At 36.8% G+C, this 27,864-nt stretch overlaps 1 protein-coding gene across 3 annotated transcripts in view; it reads left to right on the forward strand.

Annotated features, from left to right (window-relative positions):
- The window catches only part of MED13L (mediator complex subunit 13 like), a 303,234-nt gene that overhangs the window by 250,784 nt on the left and 24,586 nt on the right, over window positions 1-27,864 (forward strand). For all 3 annotated transcript variants that reach the window (XM_023513279.1, XM_023513280.1, XM_012805266.2), the window contains 8 exons: window positions 7,665-7,885; window positions 8,188-8,393; window positions 12,171-13,108; window positions 17,343-17,522; window positions 18,127-18,350; window positions 20,200-20,392; window positions 21,053-21,479; window positions 21,962-22,181. In XM_023513279.1, the coding sequence (XP_023369047.1) occupies window positions 7,665-7,885; window positions 8,188-8,393; window positions 12,171-13,108; window positions 17,343-17,522; window positions 18,127-18,350; window positions 20,200-20,392; window positions 21,053-21,479; window positions 21,962-22,181 (2,609 nt within the window). The remainder of the gene's footprint in view (window positions 1-7,664; window positions 7,886-8,187; window positions 8,394-12,170; window positions 13,109-17,342; window positions 17,523-18,126; window positions 18,351-20,199; window positions 20,393-21,052; window positions 21,480-21,961; window positions 22,182-27,864) is intronic.

Below are 27,864 nucleotides of genomic sequence, written 5' to 3' on the forward strand. Positions count from 1 at the left end.
TTCATAATAGGGGTGTGTACATTGGATATTTTTTCCTCCATTCTTGTGATACTTTGCTCAGAAGAACATTCTCCAGCTCCATCCATGTTAAATATTTATTTTCAAGGGTCCTTTTCAAGATTCATATTGAAGTTTTTGTGTTCCTTTTGGAATCAACTCCTTGTATTATGTATGTTGGCAAAGAGAAACCTTTTTTCTGGTATATTCTTTGCCCTAAGAAACCGCATAAAAGTCAGGATAGCTTATGTGGATACTCTGAAACAGAAACATAATTCAATTGCAAATCATTCTTTAAGACCTTCTCATTAACTTCAGTTAGTAATGAGAACAAATTGAGGGGAAAAACCACCATGTCATAGGGATGAGTCAAAAAGTTTTATGAACCTATAAATGTAGTGCTGATTTACTCAAATGTGGAAGTAGAAAGTATACAGAGATTGGATTTTGACAGCTTTAGTGGATCCATAGATTTTTAAAATATGCAAAGCTTTCTCAAGCATGACATGGATGAAAATGAATAATGATAGCCAGTTGCAGTAGTTTTTTTAATTAAACATTTTTCTTTTTTTATTGCGCTGCACTGCAGAAGTGTACAAACATGGAACTTTACAGATTAAAAGAAACAGTATTAAAATAGATATATATGGAATAGGTTAAATAAGTGGCTTTTTCCCCCTTGTGTTGAACCAGTTAATTCTTTGCCCTTTTTGACACAAAGTAATACAGTGATGTAAAATGCTAAAATATCTGATAGCTCACTCAAGGTTATTTACTCACAACATTCTGCCAGTTAATGTTATTGCCAAATAAAGCATATTATGTGCTCTGTCCTTTTTCTTATTTTTATCTGAAAAAAATTTGTTTTAAAAAGAAGCTACTCAAAATTGCATGACAAAGTACAGGTCCTAAAACTAATGAATTTGAACTATATATCAGAAATATTAGCACTACAAATATTTAGGTATACAAGAGTCAAGAGGATCTTTCTAATGTACACAAAGTATGTCTGTAAATGCGTATTTGTGTGTGAGAAAGAGAGACAGAGTGTATGTGTGTTAGGGTGTGGACATCCATACAGTGTTTCCTCTCAAGTAATGATGATGAAAATAGCCTGGCAAGATGTCTTCATCTTCACAGTAGCTTTTTTGGCAGTTGAGATGGAAGACAGATGTATTATAAATTTAATATCTAAACAGCACTGTCTAAGAGAAGTATAAGGTGAGAAACATATATAATTTTGAATTTTCTAATAGCTGTGTTAGAATAAGAGAAACATGAAACTAATACTACAGTATTAATTTAATGTGTCTAAAATATTACAAGTTTTACACGTAATCAGTATAAAAGTTTCCAAGATATTTTCTTTTCTTTTCTTTTTTTTAAATGAGGCTCTGGAATCTACTGTATATTTATACATGTAGCCCACCTCCATTTGATCAAGCCCCATGTTGAGTAGTCGTCACATGGAGCTAGTGTATACGGTGTTGGAAAACACAGGTTCATAATTGTTCTGTGTATCTAATAATGAAAGCAGCAAATAGTAACAACTAGGTTTATTTTAGCATCAAGTTTATGTTAAGTAGTATTGTGTTACAATAAAGTAAATAACAACAGAAGAATTTTTCTTAGGTTTTATTATTTACCAGTTGCAAATTTCTGTCTTTGAAAGAATGTCAATTTGAGCTACGATGTCTTTGAAGAGGCAAAATGAAAGGGTTGGAGGTTTGAGGTGGCTTCCCTTGTTTATTCTCCTAGAGCACTTACTAATGGAAAGGGACTCTGCCAGGTGCTCTAGAATGGGGAAAATACTGAAAAATCAGTGATACTGCTTCTATGGGAGAGCTTCATGCCTGTTCATGGATACTGGCAGTACAGGGTAGGGGGTGGTTTGTGTCCTAAATGGGTTACAGCGAAGTGCAATAGATCTTAACAAGTGGGGTAGAAGTAAGTAGAGCCAGACTGCTCACCTTTGTCTAGGGGTAGGGACTTTTCATGTTGGAAGCCTGCATCAATTTAGCTGTAATCAGGGTGGCGCCTATGGTGCCAGCCCCGTTATACCAAGGGCAGCGGGTTTGAACCCGGCCTCAGCCAAACTACAACAACAAAAAAAAAGGCCAGGCATTCTGGCAGGCGCCTGTAGCCTCAGCTGCTCAGGAGGCTGAGGTGAGAGAATCGCCTAAGTCCAGGAGTTAGAGGTTGCTGTGAGCTATGACATCAGAGTACTCTACCCAGGGCGATAAAGTGAGACTCTGTGTCTAAAAAATAAAAAATTTAGCTGTATCAGATAAGGCCACATTCAAGAAACTTGAATTAGATAAACTTAAAAGTGTACATTATTTTTATAAAAATCTAACTACTATGCGCTTAATAATTTCAAAAAGTGAAACTATTTGTTAATTTTTAAGTTATCTAACCTCTTAGTGACTTTGTTGTGTCTGCTTTTTGTTGGAAAATATTTAAATATTTAATTACCATGTGCAGGTCTGTAGTTTCAGCTGATCCCCTTGATGGGTACCAGTCATTTGTGACCTGAAGGGCATCTTGATTTGGATTAGGTAGGAGAATGTAGATTCATAGCAATAAGTGGTTGTAAAGCAAGAAAGCATTTTCCAGGCATGGGTATTCTATTGCATTTTCCCACATTTCTGAATGGATCTTTCTTAGCATTAAACAATGACTTTAAAATGACATCCACTAAGAGCTCAATCAATTCCATCTGTGATTCTTTAGCTGCTTTGGCGATACCAACTAGGTGAGGCTAAAATGCTAAGTTGACTGCGATTTCATGATTCTCAAAGTCAGTGAATCTATTGTATTCTCCAAGTAATAGGTCTATAGCAGCCACCTATTTTCCCAGTGATCCACGTGTATTATTCTTCTCATCAATAATCTTTACTAACTAGAGAAAATGTTCATTCAAAATTTTCTTTTAAGAAGAAATGTGAAAAACGGTAGCTTTTTTGGAAATGCTTGATTTTTTTTTTTTTTTTTTTTGCAGTATATAGACTCAATTTTACCTTGCATTTAGATATGATGTGATTCCAGTTAGAAATACTGCATTCCTGTAGAATCTTTCAATAATTCACAGTGCTGATTCTGTTCTTTATAAAGTTTAACTAACTTATCTGTTCTCACAGAAATGAAATTTTGGTTAATATCTGTCCCTGTGATAGCCAGCCCACAGTTTACAACCCACAGTTTAGAATGACATGGCAAATACACCCTGAATTTGCCACCCTCATCGTTCAACTTTAGCATATTAGGAAATTGAAGATGCCTTATTGCATTTGCATGAATCTTATGCTAAAGCTACTATCTTAAGTGACATTTTACAGTAAGTGATAAGTATTGTTAACAGTACATCAGCACAAGATTTTGCTGATGAAAGATACAATGAAAAGAAATGAAAGCATCCGGATCTGTTAATATGTGCAAAAAACCCTTCATGGTTTCCTATTACGGAAGGTGCACCATCATACACACATTCTAAATTTATGAAATTCAGTGCAATCTCATGACATTTATTTTGAAAATTGTTGAAGATATCTATTTCTGATTTTCTGTTTAAAAGAATTCCCAAAGTGAATAACTCTTCCTAGCAAAGAAAACCTTCTGTTATTATGTGAATGAAGTATAAAACCTGCACTGAGTCAGTAGTATCAATTGGTTCATCTAAAGTGGTTGAATAATATTTATTTTCCTTTCGAAGCATTACATGAAGTTCTGTTAAGTTGAAAGCTAATTCATGAATGTATGGTTTTCCTTGAAGGAGATAGTTGTTTATACTTTGAGACATTATCAAGGTTTAAGCATTCAACATCTTTGACAATTCATTCTTTATAACAATTTCTGCATCAGTGAATGGCTTTCCTTTTCACCCTATAAGTATATAAGGTACTTTATAAGTTGGTATATAAGCTACTTTGTAAGTTGCTTCAGTGGCATTATTTCCAGGTCTTGTTACTGCTTGAAAGAATTATCTTTGCTTTTGCTTTTCTTCTTTTAATCTCTGCAGATACAACCTTTCATTTCTAATTTAAAATATTTGTGATCCTTATGGGTGTTATAATACTGTTGAACACTGAATTTCTTTACTGTTGATATTGTAGTATCACAAAGCAAGCAAATCACCTTATCTTTAGCAGAAACAAGATAATATCACAATTCTTAATCATAATTAAAAATATGTTTTCTTCCTTTGGCATTCTCTTGGTCTTCTTTGACATGAAGGGATGATTAAGCAGAGAGAATTAAAAAATACTTTCTAGCTGTGCAGCTGTTCACAAATTCCACTTCAAACAGAAACACAGTGTGCAGTTGTCAAGAGCTGGTAACAGACTATTGTACTTGACCCCCCCTAAACATTTGCCAACCAACCTTGTGTGATAGTGGTGCCAGTAAGTTAGGCAAAGTTAAAAGTAAATCATGAGCATATCAGCCACAAGTTTATGGCTCACTAATGTTCTGATTATGCTTGTCAACCTGGGAGGAACTTGTTTCGTTCTTTGGTATTTTAAATACATTCATTTAAAAAGTAAAGTAAAAATACAAGTAATAAAATGTGCTAATAACAATGAAAAGATCTGTTCTGTAAAATTTGTATTCAGTCAAAAGGCTGCACTTGAGGATCTACAAGGCCACACTGACCTTAAGGCCACAGATTTCTCATCCCTGCCGTTGTCTATTATGGTAACTGTGCTTGCTCTCACTATAGACATTTTCTAGGAAGAAAGTTGAACAAGCAAACCATGTTTTTATTGTGGAAGACCACAGTGTTTCTCTAGGTCACTGTCCTCTTTCTGCCTTACCCACTTTAGTCCATTTCCCTTTGATCACATCAAAACTTCTTTAGACTCATCTCTTTTCAGAAATTCCCTGTAACTTGAGAACAGGTTTCATCGTTTTCTTACTAAACCAGATTTGAAAGAGAGGACTAATTTGTGTTGAATCATTTAGTGAATCTTTATATTTACATGACAAAATATTTACTTCTGTGTGTAAATTGTCTCATTTATCATGCACAAAAATACGAAGTAGTTATTTTTCCCATTTTACAGAAGAAATTGAAGATAGAGAGGTTAAGAGTCTTCCATGAGAATATCTGACAATATCTGAATCCCTCTGGCAGGTGCAGTTTTATCTATGCATTGTTTTATTTTGGTTTTGGTGCTCTGTTTGACCTTTGATAAAAATTAACAGGATGGCTCAGGCTTTGAAAACTGAGATACATGACTGTTAGGAAACATGAAAGGAGTCAGACAGCCCTAAGTGGGTGGAAATGCTTTATTTTCTAGAGGAAAATTTTAAAACCGGTAGTACTGGGTAGGTTTATTGGCTCATGTCTGCAATGCCAGCATTTGGGGAAGGTAAAGTGGGAGGATCACTTGAGCTCAGGAGTTTGAGATCAGCCTCAGCAACATAACAGGACCCCATCTCTACAAAAAATAAATGAAAAATTAGCCAAGTGTGGTGACATGTACCTGTAAGTCCCAGCTACTCAAGAGGTTAAGGTGGGGGGATCGCTTTGAGATCAGGATTTGAAAGTTATAGTGACCTATGATCACATACTGCACTGTAGCCAGGGCAACAGAGTGAGACCTTGTCTTTAAAAAAAAAAGAAGAAGAAATACTAGCACAGCCATTTATGAGGTAAAATCTTGTATCATATATACTTGTAAGTAAAAGAGTATGTTTAAGCTCATCATTTTAACTTAAGAGAATTTATACAATTTTTATATAAAGATATTATAAAGATCTACACTGGTGATTAAGATTATATGGATCTATTATAAGATGTAAGATCTACTATAAAGATCTACACTGGTGATTAAGATTGTATGGCAGTGTGACTTTGAAGATTATATGAAGCAGAATTAATTATATTTTAAAACATTGTACTTACAAATTAACCTTAGGTTAAAATTTTATCGTAGCTACTCTTTGGCTTGGAAAGAGGCATAGAGACTCAAGATTATAGGTGATGGGTGTATTTCAAGTGTAATCTAACTCTATATTAAAGACCTCAGCTTTGTTTTAAGTAAAAATTATTGATCTTTTTGCTGCTACATTTGAAGACCTATTTTTTTTTCCATCTCAGAATTTATAAGTTATATTGAGTCTCAAATGTTTTTCTGGTAGTTCCTTCTTTGGCTTGGCTTATATTCCTAAATCTGTAAATTGTGAAGTTCCTTAAGAGTAGAATATCCTGAAAGCAAGAAGGTGCCTGGAAGATCATCTAGGTGGTTTTAGGTTTATATGCTTTATTTTTTTTTCTTTAATCTTAGCAGCAGGTACTATTTTGTCTAATGTAATCTTAGACAGAATCCTGTTATAAAAAATGAATAGAGATGGACCATCTTTAATGGAAGTGAATGTTGGGATCAGAAACCCTGCTAACTGACTTCTCCCTCTCCTTATTTTACAGAAAGCACCTGAGGTCAAGAGAGGGTAATAAATGATTTAGGATTCTGTAATTGTTGGGAACATGGTGAAGATTATCTAATCTAGAGGGTTTTCACCTTTTTTCTCTTTCCATATACTGAGGTAGTTGGATGCTTTCCCCTCATCCCACAAAGAAGAGCAGGCACGTCTGCTGAGACTCACACATTGAGTCCAGACTTCCCTGTTACATGCAGCAGCTAAGGCCCTGAGAGAGGAAGAAGCCCAACCACAGCAGAACTGTGCACCCACCCCATGCCCCATCTTTACACAGCTCTACCTTAGACTGTAGCCCAGGGTAGTGGGTCTATATTAAATTTGGATTTGGAGATAGAGTTTCAAGTCTCTATTCAGTGGTTACTTTTTATGTGTTTAAATATTGAAGTTGCTAGAAAGAGTAACAGGATAAGAAATTTGGGCATAAAATATGATTCCAAATAACTGGTTTAAACTTGTGGCTCCAAACTTGTTAATAAATTTTCTGCATAGGATACCCTCTAGTGGCCAGATTTTACTATAACAACCTGCATTTCTTTACATACGTTCCTTCCCTTACGAATCAATGCCTTAAAGAGCCAAACCTGTAAACAGAACTTTTAATAAAGTGGTTATGCTACTTAATTGGTTTCAGTTTCTGTTTAATTTCCTCTCTCATATCCTTCGATTTTTCAGGGGGATCAGTTGTTGAAAGTATAATTTATGTTATATAGACTTTGTTCACTTAATTAATGTGAAGCCAAACCATAAAGTACCAAGAAGGTAGTGGTAAGTTTCCAGAAAAGGATAGTTTTCTGCTGATGGCCTCCTTAGAGGCTTCCGTTATTAATATCCTGTTGTGTAACTGATATGACTCTTTATTTATTTATTTATTTATTTGAGACAGAGTCTCACTGTGTGGCTCTTGGTACAGTGCCATGGCGTCACAGCTCACAACAACTTCAAACTCTTGAGCTTAAGTGATTCTCTTGCCTCAGCCTCCAGAGTTGCTGGGATTACAGGCACGCACCACAACGCCCAGCTATTTTTTTGTTATTATTATCATTGTTGTTTAGCAGGCCCTGGCTGGATTTGAACCTACCAGCCGTGGTGCATGTGGCCAGTGCCTTAACAACTGAGCAGTGGGCGCCGAACCTGATGCGACCATTTAATTAGCATTATTTTTGGTGTGAAATAGGGTGCCTGGCTATGGAGTAGGACTAAAGAAATTTATTATTTTTAATTTTTAGCAGTTGCAGACTTGCAAAGGATGTTCCCAACTCCTCCATCTTTGGAACAGCATCCTGCATTTTCTCCTGTGATGAATTATAAAGATGGTATCAGTTCAGAGACAGTGACAGCATTAGGCATGATGGAGAGCCCCATGGTCAGTATGGTTTCAACGCAACTCACAGAATTCAAAATGGAAGTAGAAGATGGATTAGGAAGTCCCAAGCCAGAGGAAATAAAGGTAATTTTTAATATATTAACTTTCCCAGGGCAGGGTCATTTCCAAGTGTATTCTTATACATCTTCTCTAAAATATTATCTATGTGCCATGTATCCATAAGTTTCTGATAATTCCTTGTGCTGGAGGATGAGGCACACCCGTTAGCACAGTAATTTTAGTGTCCTTGATTAATTTAAAATGTTGGCATTAGCATTTTCCCACTGATTTTGAATAAGAGAACTGTTGAATGATAGCACTGTGCAGCTGTGGCATGTCCTAAATAGTTTGCCAGCAGTAACATGTGCCCCACTTTGTTGTTGCAGGACTTTTCATATGTACATAAAGTTCCAACTTTTCAACCTTTTGTGGGATCCTCCATGTTTGCTCCACTGAAGATGTTGCCGAGCCATTGCCTCCTACCTCTGAAGATACCTGATGCCTGTCTGTTTCGGCCTTCGTGGGCAATTCCTCCTAAAATTGAACAACTGCCCATGCCCCCTGCAGCCACTTTCATTAGAGATGGCTACAAGTATGTATGGGGCTGTGTCATTTACTTGCATTAGTTGATGTAACTTTTATCTTCACTAAACACTTATTAAAAGTAGCATATCACTTGAAACTTTCCTTTGTTGGCCATTTGTGGTTTTGTGCACATTATTTGTGCCTAAAATGCAATACTTATTTTCTAAAATGAAATTTTATATACAGATAGTCCCTGACTTATGATAGGTCTACTTAGGATTTTTTGACTTTGTGATGATACGAAAGTGATAAGCATTTAGTAGAAGTGGTACTTTACTCATTCATCCATTCTCTTTTGACTTCAGTATAAGTTTTAATAAATTCTATGCGATAGTCAGCACTTTATTATAAAATAAGCTTTGTGTTAGATGATTTTGCCTAATGTAGGCTAATGTTAGTGTTCTAAACACCCTTAAGCTAGGTTAGGTTAAGCTATGATGTTCATTATATTATGCATATTGAATGCATTTTTGACTTAATGGTATTTTCAACTAATGATGGGTTGAGACATAATCCCATCTGTGCTTGGAAAAATTAAGGTTATTTGTATAGTGAACCATGGGGTTCATGTCCATTCAATGTCAAATCAATGTTTACCATAGAATCAAAACACTTGATTAGAGTTAATAAAGCTGTTGGTGTGGTAGTGGTAAGATAATTTCTCTGTTGCTAACTATATGTCAAATAGGAAAGGAGCAACAAAATGGTGCTATAATTTGAAGGGAGGAAAAGTAGATGTTTAGGGTAGATTGGGCAATGAATAAATAAGTAAAGTCTGTGTATGGCCTTAAATGACCGTTTTACCTGAGTCTTCCCTTCTTTGAAAGGGAATAATCTTGCCTGGCCTTCCACACAGTACTTTTGTAAGGCATCAACAACTAATTGTTATGGAAATAACAACATACCAGCAATATAAAAAGAGTGTGCTGAGAAGCATTCCCACGTGCCTGGCTTGTTTGCTGCTGCTGTGCCTGCTCTTGTACTCTAGCTTACTTAATTAGATACCAGTACAGCATGGCTAGAACACCCTGGTACACAAGGGATTAGGCGATCAGCACAGTTGCAAAGAAATGATGCAGGAGCTTCAGGAACTCACTGGACAGTTTCATCTCTTTCATACACACAGGTTCTCCAAAAAGGTTATATGCAACCTTTTGCAATATGTTGGCTTAAATAATTTAGATCATTGTTTAGGTCTATTACAGCCATCATTTGCCATTTCAAAGATTCTTTGTACTCTAGACTGGCACTATTAATAAAACTTTCTGTGGTGGGGTAAGGTTTTATATCATTATGGCGCCAGTAGCCTTATGTTGTAGCTGTTGACCACTTGAAGTGTGGCCAGTGAGATTCAGATTGAAATTTTAGTTCTACTTCAATTAATTTAAATTTAACACATGAAGCTAGTGGTTAGCTTATTTATTGGACAGCGGGTTCTAGACTGCATGTAATCTTCCTGTTGTGATCTCCAACCCCCATCTTCCTGGAAACCCCTTTGTTCTGCACAGCACCCCTGCAGTAACATGCTTTTGTCTGCTGTACTTGCTCCAGAGCAACTTTTCTTTCTCTTTTTCACTTTTGAATATCCAGCTTAGCTCCTTAGTTTATTGAATGGGAGAAAAGAATCAGGTTACTATTGCAAGGTAAACCACTCTTACAACCAAGGGAGCAATTTAGTTATTTAGGTTTTTAGTTAGTAGTAATAGTTCCTTTTCTGATTTGAACTGTATAATAAATTTAGGGTTTTATTGAATAGGAAAATGTGTAAGGTGTCCAGTTTGAGTAAAGATCATTATTAAGCAGTTATTATTTTGGTCTCTAAGAGAACAAATGATTGGCAGTCAGGTTTTCTGGGTCATTTTTTATCTGTATTCAGAGATATCACAGTATCTCAGATTTCAAATTTCTTAATAGTGCCTGATTTGGATTTGAGGGCTGGTAGTTTTAAGATAGCTATTTAAAAATGACAAGAGAATTATTTGAAGAGATATTTCTTTATGACATCTTTCTTTCATGTGGTAAGTGAACAAATTCATAGATTATTGGTGGAACATTACTTTAAGTATAGTATTGATGTATATAGAAGAATATTAAGAATTTTAAAAATCTCCATTCTTTTGATACTTTCTAGCAGAAAGAATGAGCTCATGTGCTGTTTTATATGTATTATCTAACAGTGTACAGTGGTCCCTCAGTATCCTTGATCCTTGGGGGATTGGAAAACGAATTCAAGGATACTCAAGTCCCTTATGTAAAATGCATAGTATTTGCGTATAACCTACACATCTCTTGTGTACTTTATATCATCTCTATAAATCATCTCTAGATTACTTATAACACCTAATATAATATAAATGCTACATAATTTATTGTTATGCTATATTTTTATTTGTATTTTTTAGAACTATATTGTTATTTTTTAATTTTGTCCCAAATATTTTTGATCTGTATATAGTTGAATTTGCAAATAAGGAATCCACAGATATGGAATGCCTCTTGTGTATCAAGAAAATATTTTACAGCCAGGGATGGTGGCTCACACCTGTAATTCTAGGACCCTGGGAGGCCAAGGTAGTGGATCCCTTGAGGTCAGGAGTTCAAGACCAGCTTGAGCAAGAGTTTTTTCTCTACTAAAAATAGAAAAATCGTAGCTAGGTGTCATGGCAGGCACCTGTAGTCCAAGCTACTCAGGAGGGTGAGGCAAGAGGATCAGTTAATCCTGCCAGGGGTTTGAGATTATGTGAGCTATGATACCATAGCATTATACCTAGGGCATGGTGCGAGACTCTGTCTCAGAAAAAAAAAAGTTTTACAATAATAAAACAGAAAATTGCAGACTTTGGTTTTGTTTGGCACTTCCATAAAGCAGTCACTGATTGTGAGAAAATAGATGACACAGCCCAATCAGTTTTGGGAAACTAAGATAATTAAAATATATGTAATACATAGCATATTGAAAAATAAAATATGAACTAAAAGTACCTACCAAAGTATCTGTGTTCCATGGAAATATGTTAGAAGCTGGAACCTATGATACAATATGTGTATGTCTGTGTAACAACCTCATTAATACTAAGGTCTCTTAGCAACATGTGTAATATTTCTGTGACTTGTAATATAGTACTGGCAAATAGGTTACCTAAAATAGAATTCCCTCACAATCACTCATTACTATAAAATGCTAGCCTAGATAGGGCTGCATTTTGAAAATTAGAAAAAAATGTTAAATTTTCATGTGTATTTGATTATAACTACTTCAGTATTATATATAGATTATAGCCGCAGAGAACAAGAACATTGGCAGACTTTCAATTTAAAAAAATGACAAAATATAATTGCAAATTAGATGGAAATTTCATCCTATGGTCCTCTAGCTAATTTAGCACTGAACCCATATATTGAAGTTCCATTTAGTAGTTATAGCTTTTCAAAATTATACCAGCCAAATACAGCAATTTGTTTTCCCGTAAAAATTGGAAAATTTTTCTCAAAAGTTTAAGATAGGGATTTCTTAAATGTGAAATAAGTAGAAGGAAAAGTGCTTTCTTGAATTATTCTTCATGCCTTGCTTCTTCCTTACACACTTCACTGATGACTTTGTATCCTTTTCTCTCTCTCTCTCTCTCTCTCTCTCTCTCTCTTTAAAGAGAAAAGTGAATATACCAAATGGATAGCACACACAAATGATGAAAAACGTGCAGTATGCAGTTGGGGTGAGTGTGTGTCTACTCTGGCATTTCTGACATGCTGCCTTTCCTTACTTGGTGCCTTGTTCTTTTTGCAGTAATGTGCCTAGTGTTGGGAGCCTAGCAGATCCAGACTATCTGAACACACCGCAGATGAACACACCTGTGACGTTAAATAGTGCAGCCCCAGCCAGCAACAGTGGGGCAGGAGTCCTACCATCTCCAGCGACCCCTCGCTTCTCTGTCCCCACACCACGAACCCCCAGGACCCCAAGAACTCCTAGAGGTGGGGGCACTGCCAGTGGTCAAGGGTCTGTTAAATATGACAGCACTGATCAGGGGTCACCAGCCTCTACCCCCTCTACTACGCGGCCCCTCAACTCTGTGGAGCCTGCCACCATGCAGCCAATTCCTGAAGCTCACAGTCTCTATTTCACCCTGATTCTCTCAGATTCTGTGATGAATATTTTTAAAGACAGAAATTTTGACAGTTGTTGCATCTGTGCCTGCAACATGAACATTAAAGGGGCAGATGTCGGGCTTTATATCCCTGATTCTTCCAATGAGGACCAATACCGCTGTACCTGTGGGTTTAGTGCGATCATGAACCGCAAACTTGGCTACAATTCGGGACTCTTCCTTGAAGATGAGTTGGATATTTTTGGGAAGAATTCTGATATTGGTCAGGCTGCTGAGAGGCGCTTATTGATGTGTCAGACCACCCTCCTTCCTCAGGTGGAGGGAGCCAAAAAATCCCAGGAGCCACCCATAAGCCTTCTCCTCCTCCTCCAGAATCAACATACACAGCCTTTTGCTTCTCTGAGTTTCTTGGACTACATTTCTTCTAACAATCGCCAGACTCTTCCCTGTGTAAGCTGGAGTTATGACCGGGTGCAAGCAGATAATAATGATTACTGGACAGAATGCTTTAATGCACTGGAGCAAGGGCGGCAATATGTGGATAACCCCACAGGTGGAAAAGTAGATGAAGCTCTGGTGAGAAGTGCCACTGTGCACTCTTGGCCTCATAGCAATGGTAGGTTTCCCTGAATACACTTTCACTTTGAAAAGTATGTTGGTGTGGTTATAACTTAAAAGTTCTCTTTACTTTGTTATTTAACAAAAAATTTTATCTTTAAAAAAAGAACTAAAGTTAGAATTGTACTTCATCTTGGATTTAAGGACTAAAAGATTGTTTTATATTGAAATACCTTTAGGAATGAGTAATTGTTTTCTGAAAGTTTCCTATTGTATTCATAAATAGCCAGCCTGTATTGGAAACCTCTGGGTGCTAAATATCACAGTTGTTAAGATTATATAGATTGATAATTTGTATACCCTTGCACATGTTGAAATCTACCCATTCTTCCACATTTCCATAGTATCTCTTCCATGAAGACTTCTGACCATTTGCAGTCTTTTATTCCTCTGGTTCCCCAGTGGGTTTCATCTCTTATTTTGCATTGTAGTAAATGGAGTATATCACTGGCTCTTTTCTTTTATTAAAAATTCCAGTTGACAAACATTTTTGGAATTGGGGTCTAAGACTGCCAGGCAACTTGCTCTTCCCTTTTCTTATTCGTTCACTGTGTACACTATGATACATCACAAGGGATTAAAAGGTGACTTGAGAGGCAAGGTATCTGCCCTTATGGACTTTGTAATCTGTTCTGGAAATGAATATTAACCAAATGTTTATACAAATAAGCATATTATTATAAACTATTATTTTAAAAGTGATGAAAGAAAGCATGAGAGGTGGAGGGGGCCACTGGGGATCAAGGAAGACACCTTGAAAGAAATAGTAATATGCTCTGAGATCTCAATGGTAAGTACAAATTAACTGAAGGAGGAGGATAGGGAGCAAGGCACAGAAGGTGCGACAAGTGTGAAAGTCCTTCGTTATATGGAGTTTGAGACTTCAAGGAACTGAAAGATAGTTAGAAGCCAGCAGGGACAGATTACAGTGAGCCTTTGGAGGCATTATGGAAGTTGAGTCCTCATCCAAAGAACAATGACAGTCATTGAAGGAGTCTAAGAAGAGGCATTGATTGCATCAGGTTTGTATAGTTAAAAAAGAAAAATAGTGAATGTACTCTGGCTGTATGAGGGGGTGTGGATTATAAAATGGCAGGAATGGATTTGGAAAGTCTAGTAAATTATTGAGAAAGACCAAATAAGAAATAGTCACTTGCCTTAGGGTCTTAGAAAAGAAGATGGAGAAGTGGAGACATTCAAAAAATATGAAGGAAGTATTATTGTGGGTTTGATAATGGCTTGAATTTGGGGGATAAGAGAGAGTGAGATGTTAAGGAAGAATTCCGTATTTATATCTGGATAGGTGGTGGTGGTATTCTAAGACAGGCAGACTGGAAGAAACCAGAAAGTTTATCAGTCGAGGTTTGGATATTTGAAAGTTTTAAAGATCTCTTCTAAGATATCCAGGTAGAGATGCCACATAGACACTTGGGCATGGAGTAGTTGGCATGTAGATGATGACTCCAGTCAGTGGGCACAGATAAGGTGCCTGAGGAATTGGAGAAGGATGAGGAAAGTATAGAATGAATGAGAAGAGGGCCTGGGATAGGACAGAGCTTTCACTGATCCAGTAAAGGCTCACTGAACCAATCACAACCAGTAAAGGCCAGGGAGAGAAGTGTGAGCCTCTGGAGAGCCTAATGAGGAAGAGCCAGAGAGGACACGTATTTGGAAGCTGAGCATAACATTGTTTTAAGACAGAGAATGTGGTCAACAAGCATAAAAGTGCAGCTGAGGGTCTTAAGGATTGAATATGTCTTCAGACCACAGTGAGAGCTGTTTCTGTGGAGTGGTGGGAACAGAGGCCAGACTAGAGGGGTTTTGTGGGTGAAGTGTGGGACCTGCTTCTGAACAACTCTCAGACTTAAAGGGGAGGAGGTTAGATAAGCCTCTTAAATGCAATTTGAAATTTGAAATAATAAAAGTACATTCAAAAGTACTCTTATCTGTGGAGTAAGGAGTGATGGGTATTTCTGAGTAGGCCAAGCAAGGAAAGTTTCGTGGAGGTAGAGACTCCTAAGGAAGCATTAAAGGTTATACTCATTTTTATAACTGTAAATTCAAGCAAAGCATCTTATATTTAGCAGGCCCTTTAATTCATGTCTACTGAGTAGATTTCTGAAGTAAAGAAAATGTAGCCTTTCCCTTAAAGAAATGTGGATGATCAGCTTGCTAGATCACTGCTTTTCTAGGCAGAAAAGCAGTCTTTGTGCATGGATTAGTGAGGTCATCTTTCAGTATGAAGAATAGCACATGTTATTCCAGAAGAGGTCTGGGTTGCAAATTTTAAGATGCTTAAAAGTATTGCATATATGTAATATAAATGAATGAGGTGAGAGACAGAGATTTGCAAAAAGCAGTGCCTTAATTATATCCATTCAAAACACACTCTCTACTTTGCATGCACAGGAATAGGGTACACAAGAAACAGGCTTGCTCTTGATTTTCTCAAATCTGTGGGTCTCTTTCTTGGTCTGTCATTCCCACTTTTGATAGTCCCTTGGATATAAGAAGTACTTAACTTTTTTTCTTTGCTGTAAAAAGAACAAAGCACAGGCTTGAAGAAAAATAGTGGTTGACACTGCTTAAGTCTTAGGCAGACAGCAGTGCAGGGGCCATGAAGTGCCTGAGAGAACAGCTGCTCTTCAGCTCCAGCAGATAGTGGCTGTTCAGGGATAGGAGTCTCGGCCCTAGGCTCATCAGGTCTCCCAGTTTTTCAAGAAAAGCTAGAAATCCAGATTTGTGTATGAAATTTCCAGGAGTAATCCATTCCAAAGTTTAACAAAATACTGTGTGAACCACCAGTTTGCATCCTGTGTTTTCTTGATTTAGGGACACATCTGTAAATGTATGAAAAACCCTTAAGTACCTTCTGTTTGAGATTTAGTTGATAGATAAATCTTTCTATCTATGCCCCTTTCCTCATCAGCTAGATGAGTAAGAGTAAGGCAAGGTTTTCAGGAGCCCAGCTTTGCAAATCCATAGTACGTCATGTTGAGTTTAATTAGCTCTTTCCACAGACATTTTTGAGAATCTGATGAGCATTATGGACCCTTCATCCTGGGGAAAAAACATGCATGTGTACATGCAGAGTTAAGGGGGCTTTCAAATTCCCACTTTTGATAGTGCCTTGGATATAAGAAGGACTTAACTTTTCTTACTATAAGAAAAACAAAGCACAGGCTAAGGTGCTTTTTGTTTTTCTTATAGTAAAGAAAAACAGAGTGACTGCTAACAGAAGGAAAGTTTCTTAAATTGTGAACCCCTGTCCCTTCTCTATACAGATGACTTTAGGCCTTGTAGCTGCTTCTTTCATGTTCCCATGTGCCTCTGGCTATGTTGAAGATTGTCTTTTTCTCTATGCATTGTGTATTTTGGGAAAATATTTTACATTAAGAACATTTACATAATTAAAAAAATTAATTGTCTTAGGCAATTAAACACACACATACAAAAAGAGCATTTACAAAGTTTTTTAAAGCTTTTATTTAAGTTTTTTTCCCTAGTCGTCATATAATCAAAACATTGATATTTGTAAATAAAAGTAATAATAATTAAGAAGCTTTTGTAGCTCTCTTTCCTTATGAAAAACCTTGGAAACACTTGGCATGATTAAAAAAAATCAAGCCTATCCACTTTTTCACTTTTAAACACATCTTCACTTAAACTTTTTTACGTAAAATATCCCATTTCTAGGGCAGCACCTGTGGCTCAAAGGAGTAGGGCACTGGCCCCATATGCCGGATATGGTGAGTTCAAACTCAGCCCTGGCCAAAAACTGGGGGAAAAAAAAATTATCCCATTTCTCTTCTTCTTCTTCTTCTTCTTTATTATTATTATTTTTGTCCGGGGCTGGGTTTGAACCCACCACCTCTGGCATATGGGGCCAGCGCCCTACTCCTTTGAGCCACAGGTACCACCCTCTTTTTATTATTTTTGTCCGGGGCTGGGTTTGAACCCGCCACCTCTGGCATATGGGGCCAGCGCCCTACTCCTTTGAGCCACAGGTACCACCCTCTTTTTATTATTTTTAATTATAAATTATCATGAATTATTTTCTCTAATTTAGAAGAATATCTTTCTTCTTGATTCCTGGATCACATATTTTAGAATCTGCTATGGCTGATAACATCTTTGTCATGGACTATAATTGAGACCCAAAATGATGACAAGAAAGAGAAGAGTGCTTAATTTCTCTTCATCCTTTCTGTTCCTTCTCACTTCTCTTCCAGTACTGGACATCAGCATGCTCTCCTCCCAGGATGTGGTGCGTATGCTGTTGTCCCTGCAACCCTTTCTCCAAGATGCCATCCAAAAGAAGCGCACGGGCCGGACCTGGGAGAATATCCAGCATGTGCAGGGACCACTCACCTGGCAGCAGTTCCATAAAATGGCAGGACGGGGAACCTATGGTAGAGTCTTTGCTCTGTTTGAATTCCTTCTCACTTCAATGCTTTTCAGTGAAGAGCAGCTTTAGTTTTGGCAAATCCTTGCTTCACTGACAAAAGGAAATCTTTTTTTTTTTTTCTGTGACCTTGAAATTTTATAATCTCTTTGTTTTCTTTAAGTTACATTTGGAGTTAAGTTTTCTAAATACCCTTGACATATCCAGGTCAATGAGGAAAATAATCCCCCCAAAGTATGTTTATTCTCTACATTTTCCCAATTCTCATTGCATTTTTCATCTGGATTTATTTCTGGGCTTATTCTGTCTACATTGTAGTCAGGATCATGATCTTATCTTGAAGGAAATGTAGTACTGCTTGGAAAGTGCATTTTGACTTGTCTAACCTGCCCTGTGATCTTATTTAACCTTTCTAAGTAAGTTGTGACTCATTTAATAAGAGTCTTAATCAGGGGACATTTAATTAGATTTGAAAAATACTTTTTATCATGTCACCATACAATGACATTTCAGATACCAGAATTAAAACCAATGCACCAGGAACTTCTCAATTGTCCAAGTTGTGAGAAACAGATTCTTAAACAGCTTTCTAAACTACAATGTTGTTTTAGGTTCAGAAGAATCTCCTGAGCCGTTGCCCATCCCCACTCTGCTGGTAGGCTATGACAAGGACTTCCTCACCATCTCACCATTCTCCTTGCCATTTTGGGAGAGGCTGTTGTTGGACCCATATGGGGGCCACCGTGATGTTGCCTATATTGTGGTGTGTCCAGAAAATGAGGCCTTGCTCGAAGGAGCCAAAACTTTCTTCAGGGACTTGAGTGCTGTGTATGAGGTGAGAAAGTTATCATGAAAATCATTTTTTAAGCCATGAATCTTCTGATTGTTTCTAGTTATGACTAAATTTAAAAGAGGAAATATCTTCCAAGTAGATCTTAAAGAAAATTTGCAAATAGTTGGAGGATGAAGAAGAGAATTGGCAAGTTTTTCTAGAATTATATTGCTTTTTTAATCTTGGCTTTGTATTTTATTAGATTTTGAAGACTTTCCTTTCCCATCCTTACCATACATCTTAAATTCCCATCAGCTATCTTTTCCTTATTTGAGTGTTCAGTGTTTAAGATTATTGCTCACCAGAGGAAAGTGTTGGCTATGTAGAAGATGAGCTTTACAAAAACAGCACATCTGCTCTTTTTATTTATTGGGTAGAGGGATGGGCAGGTGGTTCCTGAAAGCAGTGTATAACAGTTTAGCTTAAAAATTTCTGAGTGAAAAGATAGGTTTAGTGAATTGTCCTGGTTGTGCTTAATACTATGTTCATTGTAATATTGAAATTTTGATACAGATTAAAAATGTAATATCTGTATTATGTAAAAACAGGTAGGTAATTTTAGGTCTTTAATATACAAATTTTTATTGCTTTTGAAAAATTGGAATCATGTCTGTCTTTGAAGAATGCCACATTTTTTTCCTGCCGAAGTGCATATAGTCTACGTTCTTTGTACCTAATACTTCTAATGTCTTTATATTTGGCAAAATAATATTTATAAAGTGTTTAGAACTGTGACAGGTACATCATAAGCATTATGAAAGTGTTTTTTCAAATAAGATCTCAAACTGAATTTCAAGAATCTTCCAGAATGGCACACTCACTATCTATAAATTTGTGAATAAGCATGGAATAGTAAAAGAAATGAGGAGATGCAAACATGGTGTAATGGATCAGTTAAGCTGTTGAAGGGAGTCCTTGGATACATTTTATTTCTGAGCAAAGCTGGTCCATGGATGCATACTACTATTAAATCATTGTAAACCTAACATAGTAAATTATCTAAGCAATTTCAAAGCTTAGCTGTTCTCTTGAATGAAACCTTTAACATAAGTTATAAAACATAAAAGCATTGCCAGATCTTTTTAGAAGGCGCAGTCCTTTTTTCTCTTAATGATTTTACTAGAGTTGCTCACAGCAGTAAATCTTATCTCCTCAAGAGTGTACCAGAAGAGAATTGCGTGGGGGCTTAGTAAACCTTCACTTCATCAACTCTAGTAACGGGTAATATTCTGGGTTATCCTACTGGTAAACAGGTAGTTTCCTTTTTGCAGTTAAATTCTCTGCTGTAAGCACTCTTTCAGTGTTTTAGAGATTAATAGCAAGATCTCATTGTCCTGAAACAACTATTTACTTTAAAAACATGGTCAGCATACTCACTGCTTCAGCCTGGTCTTGGTGATCTTCAAATATCTGTAACATCTTAACAGATGGCCTATAAAATTTTAATGTTATCCTATGGGAAAACATTATGAGTAGGGATTACTTAAGAGGTTTTAGTGGACATGTGTCTCAGTCAGCCTTAGTGGCAGGAATCTGGTCAGTTCGTTATTTGCCCATTAGCCATCAGGTAGTGTTCAACAATCCCCCCTTGTGCAGGAGAAATTGGCACGAGTGAGGAATCATTTATTTTTCTTCAGAGGACCTAGTATAGGTTTTGGAGAGACAGATAGCAATTTCAGGGTACATTATGATTACTAGAAAGGGTAGCTTACAATGTTGTTTTGATCACATATGATAAAGCCCTAAGAGAAAAAGGGGAATGCTTTATAGTAAAGAATCTGCCTTGCTAACCATAGGTACTAAATGAAGGAATGGCTCCTGTTGTAAATCATGATCTTGTTTGTGGTATCAGATGTGTAGGCTTGGGCAGCACAAGCCCATCTGCAAAGTGCTACGCGATGGCATCATGCGCGTGGGAAAAACCGTGGCACAGAAGCTGACGGATGAGCTTGTGAGTGAGTGGTTTAACCAGCCTTGGAGCGGCGAGGAGAATGACAATCATTCCAGACTCAAACTTTATGCGCAAGTTTGCCGCCATCACCTAGGTAAAAAGGAATTTATTTAGCAAAGTAAAATTTGAAAAATAAAATTGGAAATTTCTTCCACCCCACCATTATGGATACATTATATTTCTTTTGTCTCAAGTAATGTTAGCATTTCATTACTTTATTTAGTTAGATCCAGTTTTTGTGTTCTAGTAGTTAAATACAAATTTTTATGTGGACATATATTCTTTGTGCCTAAAGATGTCATGCTGAATTTATTCCACATTTTAAAAACATAGCAGCCTGGCTTGGTCCTAACTGCTTGATTTTTAACCCATTGTTTTTGAGAGAATCTTATGAAGGCGTATACACATAGAAGTATAATGTACTATGATTGCTCTGGCATATATGACTTTGCATTTTTCATTGAAGGCATATGGAATCAGTCCTGAAAGGAAAAAATTGCAAGTGATTCATTTTCTCTTTTCAAATAAGTCTCTTGTGTAGAATTTATAAGTTGCTCCATGTGGATTTCCATATTTGCCGAAAATATAAGCATAATTATGGAAATAATATTTGGAGTGTCATAATTAGAGTATGGCAGCCTGAAATCATAATAATAATTATTATTATTTTTAACAAATGACCATTCTAAATTGCTGATTCTGTCTGATGCCGCAGAATGTCACTAAAATCACCTCTCTGCATGTACTCTTTCAGCACCTTATTTAGCCACTCTGCAGCTCGATAGCAGCCTCTTGATACCACCTAAATACCAGACCACACCACCAGCAACACAGGGACAAGCTACGCCTGGAAATGCTGGGCCTTTAGCTCCAAATTCAGGATCAGCAGCGCCCCCAGCTGGCAGTGCTTTTAATCCCACCTCTAATGGTAGTTCTACAAATCCTGCAGCAAGTAGCTCTGCATCTGGTTCCTCTGTGCCACCGGTCTCATCGTCTGCCTCTGCTCCCAGCATTAGTCAGATAAGCACTACCTCTTCTTCAGGATTCAGTGGTAGTGTTGGAGGGCAGAACCCCAGCAGTGGGGGCAGTTCTGCGGATAGAACACAAGGGAGCCTAGGCTGTGGTGGAGACACTGAGCCTGGGCAGAGTTCTTCTCAGCCCTCACAAGATGGACAAGAAAGGTACGTTACTAACTGATGGAGATGAGTGACTTCAGTAAGGGCCCCTTCCCTGCTCTCCTGCACTCTGCTGTCTTTCAGCCTCTTGATTGCCTAAATCCAATAAAAGTTTCTATTTCTCTGCTTCTCAAAAGAAAGTGATAACTGTCAATCTAAAACTTCAGTGTTAAGAAATTTATGACTTATAACTTCCAAACTTCTTATCATTACACCTATTATCTTCCTATGAAATAGCTGTGTGTATAGTATATAAACACAGAAAAGAAAGGGGAATTGAAGAAGAAATCTCCCATTTTAGTGGAGGATATTGCCATTTTCCATCTATTCTCAGTGCTATGTGGCTTGGTTTGCCTTGATTTTGGTAATATGATACATACTATTGTTACGTTTGATTTGTAATCATTGTCTAGGAAATCAGTGTGCTGGAATTGAGCACAATTTTTGTGTGTGTGTGTATAATTTATATTTACTTTGTGCATCTTCAGTGTTACAGAGAGGGAGAGAATAGGAATTCCCACGGAGCCTGACTCTGCAGACAGCCAAGCCTATCCTCCAGCTGTTGTCATTTACATGGTGGACCCCTTCACTTACACTGCAGAGGAAGACTCCACTTCAGGAAACTTTTGGCTGTTGAGTTTAATGCGCTGCTACACAGAAATGCTGGATAATTTACCTGAGCATATGAGAAATTCTTTCATTCTCCAGGTTATTATTTACAAGCTTACCTTTTACTTTGGTTGTTATGCAAATAAATATCAGTTCATAAATTGGAAGTACAGGTTAATTATCCCTTATCTGAAATGTTTGAAACCAGAGTGTTATAGATATTGGATATTTTTTCAGATGTGGGGATATTTGCATATGCATAGTGAGACATCTAGGGGATGGGGCCCAAATCTAAATATAATATTCATATATTATTCATATATATCTGTATGCATAGCCTGAGGGTAGTTTTATATAGTATTTTTTAACAGTTTTGTGCTTGAAACAAAGTTTTGTGTTTTGACTAAAGCCCATTATACAAAGTCAGATGTGGAATTTTCTGCTTGTGGCACCATGTTGGCAATAAAAAGTTTTGGAGCATTTGGATTTTAAATTTTTTGAGTAGGGATGTTTAACCTGTTCGTGAGAATATAGAAAAAATTCATAATTCGGCCTTCTAGATTTAAATCATTACCACCATTTTGGTATATTTCTAGCTTTTTTCTGTATGTTGCTTACACGGCTGAGATATTCTTAATATTTTAAATTGTTAGTCATTTTCTATTTAATGTTATTCACAATGACTTTTCTTTGTCATTTAAAATTCCGACAAGCATTGTTGTTCTTTAAATTTTTTATGAAGGTAAACTGTACATATATAATTTTACCTTTCTCTCTCTTTTTTTTTTTTTTGAGACAGGGTCTCACTCTGTTGCCCTGGGTAGAGTAGAGTGCTATGGTGTTATAGCTCACAGCAACCTCAAGCTCTGGGGTTCATGTGATCCTCTTGCCTCAGCCTCTCAAGTGACAGGGACCACAGACATGCAAGCCTTGCTTTGTCACCCCTGCTAGAGTACTAATGCCTGGCTATTTTTTTAATTTTAATTTTTTATTTTTAGTAGAGACAGGGGGTCTCGCTCTTGCTCAGGCTGATCTCGAACTCCTGAGCTCAGGGCAATATATCCACCTCAGCCACTAGGATTCATTTTTCCCTTTTTTAAGTGTACATATCAGTGGTAATGAATATATTTACCCTCTCCTCCTCTTCCCTCTCCTCCTCTTCCCTCTCTTCTTTCCTGGTCTGCTCTCCCCTTCCTGGCCTGTGGTAGCTACCACTCTATCCTCCATTTTCATGGATCCACTTTTTTTTTTTTTAGCTCTTATATATGAGAGAGAACATGCAGTTTTTGTCTTTCCATGGTTGGCTTATTTCACTTAACATTGTGGTTTATAATTCCACACATTTTGCTGCAAATGAGAGGATTTCATCTTTCTTTATGGCTGAATAATATTCCATTATGTATTTTCTGGATACATTTTATGTACCACATTTTCTTTGTCCGTAAGTGCTTAGATTGACTCCATATTTTGGCTGTTGTGAATTGTGCTGCAGTGAACATGTATGTGCAGATATATAGCTTTGATATATTAATTTGCTTTCTTTTAGATATGTACCCAGTAATGGAATTGCTGGCTCATATGGAAGTTCTCTCTTTAGTTTTTTAAGGACTCTTACCCAGTTCTCCATAGTGGCTGTACTATTTTACATTTCTGCCAGTATGTATGACGATTCCCTTTTCTTCACATCCTTACCAGCTTCTTTTATTGCCTGTCTTTTTAATACAAGCCATTTTAACTGAGGTGAAGTGAAATCACATTGTGGTTTTGATTTGTGTTTCTCTGGTTAGTGATGTTAAGAAACATCATATGTTGCCGATTTGTATGTCTTTTGAGAAAATGTTCAGATCTTCCACCTATTTTTAAAATTGATTATTTTTGCCATTAAGTTATTTGAGGTCCTATCTATTCTAGTTATTAATCCCTGTCTGATGGGTAGGTAGTTCACAATTTTTTTTTCCCATTCTGAGTTGCCTGTTCAGTTGTTGAATGTTTTTTTTGCAGTGCAGGAGCTTTTAGCATGACGTGATCCCAGTTGTCTATTTTTGATTTGGTTGACTGTGCTTTCAGGGTCTTAACAGAAGAAATCTTTGCCCAGACCAACATCTTACAGCACTTCTCCAATATTTTCTTCTAGTAGTTCATAGTTTCAGGTCTTAGATTCAAGTCTTTAATCCATGTTGATTTGATTTTTGTGTGTGGTGTGAGATAGATGGTGCAGTTTCACTCTTCTGCATGTAGTTATCCATTTCCTCCCCCCGCCCCATTTATTGAAAAACCTGTCCTTTCCCTATTGTAAGTTCTTATTTGGTACTTTCATCGAAGATGAGTTAGTTGTAAATGTGTGGATTTATATCTGGGTTCTCTATTCTGTTTCATAGGTCCATGTGTCTGTTTTTATGCCAGTACCATGCTATTTTGCTAATTACTTCATAGCTTTGTAATAAATTCTGAAGTCAGGTAATGTGATGCTTCTAGCTAGTCAGGGTTTTTTGTGGTTACATGTAAATTTAAGGATTTTTTTTCTATTTCAGTGAAGAATGTCATTGGTTTTTTGTTTTTGAGACAGAGCCCTGCCTTGTCTCCCCTGCTAGAGTGCAGTGGTGTCATCATAGTTCACTACAACTTATAACTCCTGGGCTCGAGGGATCCTCTTGCCTCAGTCTCTCAAGTGCCTAGGACTCTAGGCTCAGCTTCTTTTTCTTTTTTCTTTCCTTTTCTTTTATTGGGGAGGAGGGCATAGAGATGAGGTCTCACTCGTTCTTAGCCTGGTCTCAAACTTCTGGCCTCAAGCAGTCCTCCCACCTCATCTTCCCATAGTACTGGGATTACAGTCATGAGCCACCATGCCCAGTTGAATGTCATTGGTCTTTTAATGGGGATTGCATTGAATCTCTAAATTGCTTTGGGTAGTATTGTCATTTAACAATATTATTCCAATCCATGAACATGGAATACATTTCCACTTTTTGGTGTCCTCTTTTTTATAAGTTTCCTTATATAGATTTTTTGACTACTTTGGTTGGGATAATTCCTAGGTCTTTTATACTTTTTATAGCTATTATAAAGAGGATTGCTTTCTCAATATCTTTTTCAGATTGTTTGCTGTTGGCATATATAAATGCTTCCGATTTTTGTATGTCATTTTTATATCTTGTAACTTTACTGAATTGTATCAGTTCTTACAGGGTTTTGGTGGAGTATTTTAGTTTTTTTTTTGGAGATAGAAGATCATGTCATCTGTGAATAAGACTAATTTCTTCCTTTCCAATTTGGATGTTCTCACCTCTTCTCCCCTCGCCTCCCCTCTTTTCTTTTCAGTATATTAGTGAAAGGGAACATCTTTGTCTTCTTCCAGGATTTAAAGGAAGGACCTTAAATTTTTCTCTGTTTTGTATTACCTATCTCTTAATAGGTTTGTTTCTTTATCCATTCAGCTATCATTTGCCTTTTAATTTGGAGAATTAAGAATTTTGTTGCTTGTTTTTTTGGATTTGTACAGATTTACTTTGAGTTATATTGTCTGTACTGAAAAATATTCTGCATGCTCATGAATATGTATTTGGCAGCAATTGAGTGAAATGTTCTGTCACTATCAGGCCTATTAGATCTAGTGTGTGGTTTAACTGGTTGGTTTTTTGTTGATTTTCTTTCTGGATGTTTTGTCTATTACTGAGAGTTAGGTGTTGGAGTTGCCTACTATTTTTGTCTTGTAGTCTGTCTCTCCATTTAGGTCTATTAATGTTTATATATTTGGGAGCTCTAGTGTTGAGTACATATATATTTAAAATTGTTCCATTCGCTTGCTAAATTGACCTCTTTATCATTATATTGTGACCTTTCTTGTCTTTTTATATAGTCTTTAATTTGTAGACTATTTTATTTGATGTAAGTGTAGCTACTCCTGATCTTTTCTGATTTCTAGTGGCATGGAATATCTTTTTCCACTGTTTCACTTGCAGTCTATAGGTAGAGTGCGTTTCTTTTTTTGAGACAGAAGCTCACTTGGTCACCCTTGGTAGAGTGCCATGGCATCTTAGCTCTCAGCAACCTCAAACTCATGGGTTCAAGTAATCCTCTTGCCTCAGTCTCCCAAGTAGCTGGGACTATAGGCACTCGCCATGATGCCCAGCTGTTTTTTAGAGACAGGGGTCTTAACTCTGGCTCAGGCTGGTCTCAAACCTGTGAGCTCAGGCAATCCATCCACCTCGGCCTCCCAAGTGCTGGGATTATAGGCGTGAGCCACTGCACCTGGTGAGAGTGGGTTTCTTAAAGGCAACATGCAACATATAATTGGGTTTTGTTTCTTTATCCATTCAGCTATCATTTGCTTTTTAATTGGAGAATTAAGACCATCTACTGACATTTTGTTGCTTGTTTTGTAGTTGTTCCATGACTTGTCTCCTTTTTTTTTTTCCCTTACTGTCTTTGCTTTGTTGTTAAGTGAATAGCTCTAGTAGTGTGTTTTAATTTGTTGCTTTTTATTTTTAGTGAATCTATTATAGGCGTTTACACTGTGGCTATCATGAGGCTAACCAAAAACATTTTGCCAATATAACATGTTATTTTAAGGAAGTAAAACTTATCTTAGAAAACAAAAGAATAGAATACTTGTCTCAGTTTACATATCTTAAAATTACCTATCTCTTAATAGGTTGCAGCAGGTATTATTGTTTTTGATTTGTCCCAGGGCTTTGTTCTAGATATGTGGATGACACACCACACAGACAATAAGACAGTATTCTGAGTTTGTCTATATACTTAATTTTACCAGTGAATTTTATACCTGGAAAAATTTTATTGAGGGGGGGTTAGTGTTTTTTTTCTTTCAGACTAAAGAACTCCCTTTAGCATTTCTTGCAAGATGGGTCTAGTGGTGATGAATTTTCTTAGCTTCTTTTTATCTGTGAAAGACTATTTCTCCTTCAAATTTGAATGACACTTTTGCTGGGTACAGTATTCTCAGGTTGCAGGACTTTTTTTCTTTCTTTGTGCACTTTGTCATTATACTCCCTCCTGGCATGTGGACTTTCCCTTGAGAAGTCTATTGACAGAGGAATTGGAGCTCCTTTATATGTTATTTGCTTTTTATCTCTCTTTGCTTTTAGGATCTTCTCTTTGTTCTTGACCTTTGAGAGTTTGATTATTAAATGCCTTGAAATAGTCTTATTTGAGTTGAATCTGTTTGGTGTTCCAAGAACTTTCTGTGCCTGGGTATTTTTATCTTTCTCAAGTTTTGGAAAGTTTTCTGTTATTATTTCTTTGAATAGGCTTTCTATCCCTTGCTCTTGCTCATCTCCCTCTAGAATACCAGTAATTCTTAGATTTGGTCTTTTGAGGCAATCTTCTGTATCTTGTGAGTGGTCTTTGTTCCTTCCCCCCCCCCCTCTGATTATATATTTTCAAATAGCTGATCTTTGAGCTCACTGATTCTTGCCTTTTCTAGTTAATAGAAATAATAATAGTCATATTAACTATTATTTTAAGATTGCTATTGGCTTTTTAAAAATTATTTCAGTCTTTCTGTTAAATTTCTCTGATAAATTTCTGAAATACTTCTCTTATTATCTTAGGGATCACTAAGTTGCCTTAAAGCTGCTATTTTAAATTCTTGATCTAAGAGCTCACAAATTACCATCTTGTTAGGGTCAGTTACTCGATTTTTGCTTTCTCCTTTCAGGAGGTCACGGTTCCTTGTTTATGGTTGTTTGTTATGAGTACATGCCTACATCTTGCATTGAATTATTAGTTATTTTAGTTTTCTCTGTTCAACTTGTTTTTTTTT

This window comes from Otolemur garnettii, unplaced genomic scaffold, assembly GCF_000181295.1.
Source record: "Otolemur garnettii isolate 467f Iridium unplaced genomic scaffold, OtoGar3 scaffold00038, whole genome shotgun sequence".
Lineage (NCBI taxonomy): Eukaryota > Metazoa > Chordata > Mammalia > Primates > Galagidae > Otolemur > Otolemur garnettii.